We start from the raw sequence: 9923 nt of genomic DNA on the forward strand, positions 1-9923 counted from the left end.
TTGAAAGGGTTCAGAAAAAATTTGCAAGGATGTTGCCAGGGTTGGAGGATTTGAGCTATAGGGAGAGCACAGGCAGGTCAGGCAGCATCTAGGGAACAGAAGATTCGACGTTTCGGGCACATGCCCTTCTTCTTTCCTGAAGAAGGGCATGTGCCCGAAACGTCGAATCTTCTGTTCCCTAGATGCTGCCTGACCTGCTGTGCTGTTCCAGCAATAAAGCTTCAGCTTTGATCTCCAGCGTCTGCAGACCTCACTTTCTCCTATAGGGAGAGGCTGAAAAGGCTGGGTCTGTTTTCCCTGGAGCGTTGGAGGCTGGGGGGTGACCTTATAGAGATTTACTAAATTATGAGGGGCATGGATAGGATAAACAGACGAAGTCTTTTCCCTGCGGTGGGGGAGTCCAGAACTAGATAGTATAGGTTTAGGGTGAGAGGGGAAAGATATAAAAGAGACCTTAGGGGCAATGTTTTCATGCAGAGGGTGGTATGTGTATGGAATGAGCTGCTGGAGGAAGTGGTGGAGGCTGGTACAATTGCATCATTTAAGAGGCATTTGGATGGGTATATGAATAGGAAGGGTTTAGAGGGATATGGGGTGGGTGGGATTAGATTGGGTTGGGATATCTGGTCAGCATGGACGGGCTAGACCGAAGGGTCTGTTTCCATGCAGTACATCTCTATGACTCTATGATTTTCTGTTCATCATGCCTGGTGTCTATGAGGAGTGAAATCATGATGGGCTTCCCAATTGGCAAGTCTCTACAGTGATAGCTTAATTTCACAGAATTATCTCTTTAGTTATTACAGGAAATATTTTAGTTGGAGGGAGAGGGTTGTGGGAATTTAAGGGCACACTTATAATTTAACAATTGGTGTGAAGACTGCCATCTGTTATAAGTAGAACGTTTCAGCTGGGAATGATGGGATATCATAAAATAATTCATATTCATATGTTGCAATGTACACCTTGTGTGGACAAAATCTCAAGCCATTCTTACCCTTGACAAAATCAGCTAAAAACAAAATCTGTCTTCCTATGACCACTAATGAACTTATGGTTATTTTCCCATGGTATGTACATGGACTACTCATATCTTTTTGGACAGTTCATTGTTTTTAATAGGATCATGTCCTTCCTGGCCATCGAATCTGACCCAGTGAAAACATTAGCATAGAATGTAGTGCACAGAAAGAGACAATTGGATTCCATTTGTCTACTTCTTTTTATTCATTCATTCATTCACAGGATGTGGGCATTATTGGCGAGGGCAGCACTTATTACCCAGAGGCCAGTTAAGACTCAATCACATTGCTGTGGGTCTGGAGTCACGTGTAGGAGAGACCAGGTGAGGATGGCAGCTTCCTTCCCTAATGGGCATAAGTGAATGAGATGGGTTTTCTTCATAATCAGGGTCAACTTAATACCTCTAATTCCAGGAATTTAAAAAATTGAATTCAAATTCCACTATCGGCTATAGTGAGCTTTGAACCCAAGTGCCAAAACATTCCCTTGGTCTCTTGACTAAGATTCCGGTAACAATATCACTAAGACGTCACCTCCCTATACCTGTGCTCATGCTCTACATGAAGCTCCTTCATCTGACCCTATTAGCATAACCTTCTATTCCTTTTTCGCCGATTTGTTTATACAGCATCCCCTTAAATGGATGACGGAGTTCACCTCATCTAGTCCAGTGATGGTGAGTTACACAGTAAGGTGGAAGTAATACATTTGAAATGATGGGTTTAACTTGAAGATTGATAAACCTTAATGGAGGCACCTAATCATTGGTGTTAAATATTCTGTCTGGAACTCTTCAGTGTGCTTTTTGGTTTTGGTTTTCTTGCTCAGTTACTGTGTAAAACTAATACTCAGACCATTTCCCTGACAGTTGCATATTCTCCCTATTCTTTGAGTAAGTACGCTTATTCTGAAATTTTGACCATGTTTATTACTGACTGTATTTTATTTATAACCCTCCACGAGTTTAAACAGTTGTTTGATTTAATGATATAGTGTGCCAGTTGTGAAAGGACAAGGAACGTTCCTCAGATCCAATGTTACACTCTCACCCAATGATTTAATCTAATTTTGATTTTATTTTCACACGTACCTCATGTACAAAGGTACAGGAGTACAGTGAAAAGTGTATAATGTTGCCACACAAGGTGCCATCTTAGGTACAAGTACCTAGGTACAGAATCTTAAAAATAAGGTAGAAAGAAAAACACAGTTAAAAGTTAAAAATTGCAGTAATTCTACTATGGCATAGAACATACAAAATAAGATTAAATGTTGCACATTGCAGATTTTCTTAGTGTAGATAAAAGAAATAAGCTGTAAAAACAGAAGAATTAGTCCTTCGTCCTCCAAAGTGGATGATTTCATTTTCTATGTGGTTGAGGAAATAATAATCTGTTACATAATTGGAAAATGTGGATTTTCCTTATGGACTACAAACAAAATGGCACCGTTCTTTAAAATGTATTCTCTCACAGGACGTAGATGTCACCATCATTGTGAGAAGATAAGAAGACAAAACAAAGGAGCAAGAGTAGGCCAATCTCAACTATTTCCCCCCAATGTTCCTTTAAAGTGGAACTAGTTAGAGGTCCTCCACAAATGGATGCAACTTCTCAATATCTGCTCTGTCAATTATTATGGACAGGACCAAACAAGCTCAAACATATTTTGAAAAGATAGCCTAGACCCTGACCTTTCTTAAGTTAAATGTAAGGTGTTGTGTTCCAGATGCCATTTGATTGGTCAAACTATTTGACTTTAAGCAACCCACACTTCATTTTCATACTGCATTTAAAATACAGACAATAAAAACAGTAGAATAGAATTGGCCTAACTGTAAGTCTTATTTAAATACTTCATAACATAATATATATGCATTAACAACTACTAATTAATTGTTCCAATAGAGCAAATCCCAAGAATACTCCCTAAGCAAAGGCAAAATCATTAAAATAGATTGTCTCATGTTCAATTCTAGTAGCAGGAAGAGAACCTGAGGTTTTAGCCGTAATCGTGAGAGGAAAAACATCCAGCTTCAAGGACCCAGCTGGCAATTGCTTTCTGTGGAAGCTTGACCCCACCCGTTCTGTTGTTCCAACTTTTTAAAAAAAAACCTCAAGCCTCATGAGCTGTTTACTTTATTGACTCGAGCAGACTCGTGGCTCCTCTGTCTCAACTTTTCTTCAAAGAAAAAGGACAAACCACATCTCTTAAAGCTGTAGTCCCATTAGACAAGTCCCCTCAGAATGTTGTATGTTCCAATAAGAATACACACATCATTCTTCTGATCTCTACCCTGTTTAACCATTCTTGATCAGTCAGCCCCTTCACCCCAGGAACCAGCCTGGTGAATCTCTTTTGAACTGTGTACAATGCTTGTCCATCCATGTCAGGCAAAGACCATCTCCTACAAGAAAGAATCTAAACATTGCCCCTTGATATTACAGCCACTGAATCACCTACTATCAACATCTTGGGGTGACCATTGGTCAAAAACTGAACTGGATTAGCTATATAAATACCGTGGCTAAAACAGCCAGTCAGTGGCTCGGAATCCTGCAGTCAGTAAGTCATCTCCTGACTCTCCAAAGCCTGTCCACCTTCTACAAGCAACAAGTCAGGAGTGTGATGGAATACCCCTGACTTCATTGGATGAGTACAGCTCCAACAATACTCAAGAAGCTTGATTTCATTCAGGACAAAGCAGTCAGCTTGATTGGCACCACATCCACAAGCATCCAACACTCAGTAGCCACAGTGTGTACTATCTACAAGATGCACTGCAGTAATTCACCAAAGATCCTGAGGCAGCACCTCCAACCCTCAACCTACATCTCAAAGGACAAGGACAGCAGATATATGAGACCACCACCACGTACAAGTTCCTCGCCAAGCTACTCACCATTCTGACATAGAAATATGTTCCCATTCCTTCAGTGTCCCTGGGTGAAATCACAAAATTCCTTCTACTGAACACACATGCACTTCAGCAAATCAAGAAGGCAACTGGCTACGACCTTCTCATGAGCGACTATGGAATGGCAATTATAAGACAATCACACTGCTGTGGGTCTGGAGTCACTTGTAGGTCAGACCAGGTAAGGATGGCAGTTTACATCCCTGAAGCTAGAATATAAGATTAGGAATGTATTACTGAGGCTGAATAAAGCTCTGGCCAGAACATATTTGAAATATAATGTAAGCAACTTTGGACCCTATATGTAAGGAGGGACACATTGGCCTTAGAGGATTGCCAGAGGAGTTTTACAAGATTGATTCTGGGGGTGGAGGGTTTATTATATGTGGGGCACTCAAAGACTTTAGCTCTGTACTCAATGGAGTTTAGAAGGTTAATAGGGAATCTAATTGAAATTAAAGAATTCTGAGAGGCCTGGATAGAGGAGACGTGGATGAGATGTTTCCATAATAGGAGAGACTAGGACACAAGGACACCGGCTCAGATTAAGGGAATGACCCTTCAGGAATTCCTTCAGCCACAGAGTGGTTATTCTGGGGAATGTGTTCCTGGAGAAGGCTGTCAAAGCCAGGTTATTGAATGCATTTAAAACCAGGATAGACAGATCCTTGGTTAGTAAGGGGATCAGGGATCACAGGAAAATGGAGTTGAGAAACATATCAAATTACAAAGCAGACTTAATGGGCTGAACGGCTGGGGTGGCACAGTGACTCAGTTAGGGTCAGTATGGTGGCTCAGTGGTTAGCACTGATGCCTCACCACACCAGGGACCCGGGTTTGATTCCTGCCTCAGGCATCTGTCTGTGTGGAGTTTGCACATTCTTCCCATGCCTGTGCCAGGAAACCTGGGTTTCCTCCAGGTGCCCCGGTTTCCTCCCACAATCAAAAAGATGTGCAGGTGAATTAGCCATGCTAAATTGCCCAAAGTGTTCGGGATGTGTCGGTTGGGTGCATTGGTTTGGAATGAATGTGGGGTGGGATGTGGGGCTGATTGGGTTGCTCTTCAGAGGGTCAGTGTGGACATATTGGGCCAAAATGGCCTGTTTCCACACTGTAGGGGATCCTATTCTGCAGGGATTCTATGAATTACACTCCATTGTCGGATGATCTAAAGGACATTGGTGAACTAGATGGGTTGTTTCTCATCATCAGATTCTTAATTTCTGATTTTTAAAATTGTTTTCAAACTCCACCATCTGTCATGGTGGGATTGGAACCCATGTCCCAGAACATTACTGCATCTCCAGATTAATACTGAAGCAATAGTATCCCAAGGCCATCATCTACACGATACAAATGCTGTATGCATTCAGATAAAAAAAGCCATAAGCTTTTCATCATTATAAATTATTCTGCTTCAATTTTCAGATGCATTCTTCTATGCATCTTTTCTATCCCTTCCAGTGACATAAAATGGAACAAGGAAAGCTATGATGTGGAGGAACTAGTGTTGGACTGGGGTGGACAAATTTAGTGGCCACCTGATGAAGGAGCAGTGCTCCAAAAGCTAGCACTTCCAAATAAACCTGTTGGACAATAACCTGGCGTTGTGTGATTTCTAAATTTGTCCACCCCAGTCCAACACTAACTCCACATCACAGCTTTACTTGTTCCATTTTACGTCACCAATCGCCCTCACCTTGAAAAGAAGTTGGAAACACCAATTTCCTGCCACTCTCACATTCTGATCACTTACTCTGCACTCTCAGCACCTTTTCTCCCCCAGCACTCCATCCCATACCACTGCATACTTCACATCAGCTCTGATGAAGAGTTATCTAGACTCGAAATATTAGCTTGTTCTGGAGAGACAGATGCTGCCTGACCCATAAAGAAGGGTTACACCTGAAACATTGACTTCTCCACCTCTTGATGCTGCCTGACTTGCTCTGTTCTTCCAGCCTCCTGCTTGTGTACCATTGTGATTTCCAGCATTTTTTGTTTTCAGTACAGATTCCAGTATCTGCAGTAATTTGCTCCTCATAATTGCTTCAGAATTTATTTTTCCCTTTTCTATTTTGGAATGGGCTCGATATTCATCCTGGCTTTGCTTATGGAGTTGATTTCTACATGCAGCCTGAGCATATAACCTGAGCTGACCAGGATAGACTCACCCCCATACTCTATCTCTGTCACCCCGAAATTTACCATGGCTAATCCACCTCACTGCACATTCCAGACTGTGAGAGGAAACCAGAGCACCTGAAGGAAACCCATGCAGACACAGGGAGAATGTGCAAACTCCACACAGATTCACCCGAGGGTGGAATCGAATCCAGGCCCTGGTGCTGTGAAATGGCAGGGCTAACCACTGAGCCACCATGGCACCCAGAACTACTTTGGAGTCTTCCTAAATTTCAACAGGCTCATCTGGGCTCCAAGATCACACGACCCTTTCACCTGCACTAATCGCTCTGGTTTAGGCATTCAAACTGACACAAGAGAATCCTCAAGGGATGAAATAGAAAAACAGTAATACTTATAAATAACCATCCATTTGAAGTGTGCGAGATGAGTCTGACCACTACGTTATATCAAACACTCTGGTAAAGTTATCATTTCTGAATAACTCATGTATTCTTTTCAGACTGGAGTGGAGAAGGTTGCAAAATTATTTGCCAAAGCACCAGTGTAAATTCCAGAATGTTGTGTAATAGAAAGGGAAATTATTATAGACAATAGACAATAGGTGCAGGAGTAGACCATTCTGCCCTTCGAGCCAGCACCACCATTCATTATGATCAAAGCTGATCATCCTCAATCAGTATCCTGTTCCTGCCTTATCTCCATAACCCTTGATTCCACTATCCTTAAGAGCTCTATCCAACTCTTTCTTGAAAGTATCCAGAGACTTGGCCTCCACAGCCTTCAGGGGCAGAGTATTCCATCCACCCACCATTCTCTGGGTGAAGAAGTTTCTCCTCAACTCTGTTCTAAGTGGCCGACCACTTATTTTTAATCTGTGTCCTCTGGTTCGGGACTCATCCATCAGCGGAAACATGCTTCCTGCCTCCAGAGTGTCCAATCCTTTAATAATCTTATATGTCTCAATCAGATCCCCTCTCAGCCTTCTGAACTCAAGCATATATAAGCCCAGTTGCTCCAATCGCTCAGCGTAAGACAGTCCTGCCATTCTGGGAATTGGCCTTGTGAACCTACGCTGCATTCCCTCAATAGCCAGAATTTCTTTCCTCAAATTTGGAGACCAAAACTGCGCACAATATTCCAGGTGCAGTCTCACCATGGCCCTGTACAGCTGCAGAAGGACCTCTTTGCTTCTATACTCAATTCCTCTTGTTATGAAGGCCAGCATGCTATTAGCTTTCTTCACTGCCTGCTGTACCTGCATGCTTGCTTTCATTGACTGGTGTACAAGAACACCTAGAACTCGTTGTACTGTCCCTTTACCTAACTTGACTCCATTTAGGTAGTAATCTGCCTTTCTGTTCTTGCCACCAAAGTGGATAACCACACATTTATCCACATTAAACTGCATCTGCCATGCATCCGTCCACTCACCTAACCTGTCCAGGTCACCCTGTAATCTCCTAACATCCTCCTCACATTTCACCCTGCCACCCAGTTTTGTATTCTGTTCAGTGTCTTAAGATCCTGACCCACTCACTACCTGATGAAGGAGCAGCAGTCCAAAAGTTTGTACCTCCAAATAAACTATAACCTGGTGTTGTGTGATTTTTAACTTTATCCAGCTCAGTCCAACCCCATCATCTCCACAGCATATTCAATGGCTGACACCATCACATCGAAAGTATTCCCTGTCAGCTTTTCAGCAATAGATAATCTTCAGGGGTTAACATACATGCTTAAGAAAACATTTCTCAAATCTCAGATCCTGTGAAAATTGCCCCAGAGTTGCTGCTGCTAGATCAGCAGTGCAAAATAAAAGCCACTCCATTGCAGATGTGAGGCCTCAGCAGCTGAGCAGGAGGAGATTCTGGGTAATTGTTACTCTTCACCCTCTGTCCTTACCTTCTCATAGGACTCAGTTGTCAGTCTCTGAACCACATGGGAACTAACTGGCCATGTTACAGGCAGCAGGATTTTCACATCCGCGAAATAAACTCGCTGTTTGGTTGCTCGGTGAAGGTAGGAGGAGGCTGCAGTCACTATTTCCTGTAAAACAAAAACCCAGTTTTAATATCAAAACAGCTCCACTCACTCATCAAATGGTGAGAGGGAAACAAATATAATTTTAAAAAGCACAGAGAATCATGGATGCTGAAAATCAGAAACAAAATGAGAAATTGCTGGAAAATCTCTGCAAGTTTGGCAGCATTTGCAGCTAGAAAGCAGATTGAAAGCTGTGCTTTTCCAGCACCACTCTACTCCAGAATCTGGTTTCCAGCATCTGCAGTCATTGTTTTTACCTCGTTGATTTTAACCCTACTGTGAATCCTCTTGCAAGGATGCCTGCTTTGAAGAAGTTTTCCTCCTCTCTCTACAAGAATCTCAGGGAGTCCCTCTCCCACTACAACTCCCAGGTCATTTTCTCTGCCCTGAAGCTCTTCAACCATGTCCTGAAACAGACTCGCTACTACAGCCACATTTGCTTCCTCAGTGCCTGCCTCCATAGCCAACTCATCCCACACGGACCCTGGACCACCTTTAAACCAGCAGAGTTCGGATCCGAACAGGACAAACAGTACAGACTACAGATTCAAAAACACCAGCAACGGTTCTCCTTCAAGATCCTCCACTCCACGCTCGCAGCAATGCGCCAGCACCTAACCTCTCTACAGTCAGCCCTGCCTCAGCTGAGGGCCACATGCTCTCAGAATTGCAAAGGACCCCTTCTGTACAATATCCTCAGGAGAATTCATACTCTCAACAAATAGTATTTCAACTTTTCCTGCTCCTCTGATGTTGCCTGAACTGCTGTGCTTTTCCAGCACCACTGATCCAGAATCTGGTTTCCAGCATCTGCAGTCATTGTTTTTACCTAGCTAGAAAGCAGAGTTAATGTTTTGGATCCAGTGAACTTTCATCGCAACTGAGGAGCTGAACGCCTTCAAGGTAGGTGTACGTGGAGGAAATATGGCAGTGAGTTCAGGACTAAAGAAAAAATATATAATATATTCCTTTAACTCCCCCTCCTCTCAGCAAATCCTGAATTCTTAACATTAAATATAATACTAAAGGACATACAATGAAACAAAATAATTAATTCATACCAGGCAACACGTCAATAACTCACCTGAATATTTTGAATCAGCTGTTCATTATGTTGAACGTTCGGGTTAATGGCAATAATTATGTCTCGATATCCATTATTTTCCAGCTTTATTCCGGTACACTTTAGAATAGAATCACACAGAAGATAGCTGAGCACCAAAACAAAGGTGATTTGGAATCTCATTACTGCTGTGTTCAGATTGTTTCCAGACTGTAGCTTGTCAGATTCATATAATAGTCTCTGATGTCATAACATGTAAGTTAAGGCTTTCCTGCAGTGACCCATGGAATGTGGTATCCACTGAAATCCATTAGATTTGGATTGCTGCTAAAGAAAACACAGCAATTTTCTTTATCTTGGACAGCTTTTGATGTGTGAGCCACATCATGCTTGTGAATTGTTCACTGCCTGTTCTCATTGGTATTGACAGATTTAAGGCGGAATTGGCAGCTCTTCCAGTGCTGATGGCAAAATAATGAGTCTTTGCTCAGAGTTGTGCAAGAATTGTCAATAAATCAAGTGCAACAACTCGATGACTTGTGACCGAGAAGTTCTGCCTCAAGTTGTTTCTCACCCAAGATGGTGAAGACCCATTTAGAATCGTCTACAAATGTCATTTCTAAACACTAAGAGCTAAATCTTATAATATTTTGACTCTGCCAATTTAGACACAGAACATTACAGTGCAGTACAGGGTCTCTTTGACTCTTGATGCTGCACTGACCTGTG

The 9923-nt window shown here is 42.4% G+C and overlaps 1 protein-coding gene across 1 annotated transcript in view; it reads right to left on the minus strand.

Moving 5' to 3' along the window:
• The window catches only part of LOC122554701 (calcium-activated chloride channel regulator 1-like), a 56015-nt gene extending 46561 nt beyond the window's left edge, over positions 1-9454 (minus strand). The window contains exons 1-2 of the mRNA XM_087990426.1: positions 9216-9454; positions 7991-8134 (exon numbers count right to left, since the gene is read on the minus strand). Of these exons, the coding sequence (XP_087846552.1) occupies positions 7991-8134; positions 9216-9377 (306 nt within the window). The 5' untranslated portion in view covers positions 9378-9454. The remainder of the gene's footprint in view (positions 1-7990; positions 8135-9215) is intronic.
• Positions 9455-9923: the final 469 nt, after the last annotated feature.

This window comes from Chiloscyllium plagiosum, unplaced genomic scaffold, assembly GCF_037043375.1.
Source record: "Chiloscyllium plagiosum isolate Xiang-an unplaced genomic scaffold, Cpla_swu_hap1 HiC_scaffold_9, whole genome shotgun sequence".
Classification (NCBI taxonomy): Eukaryota; Metazoa; Chordata; class Chondrichthyes; order Orectolobiformes; family Hemiscylliidae; genus Chiloscyllium; species Chiloscyllium plagiosum.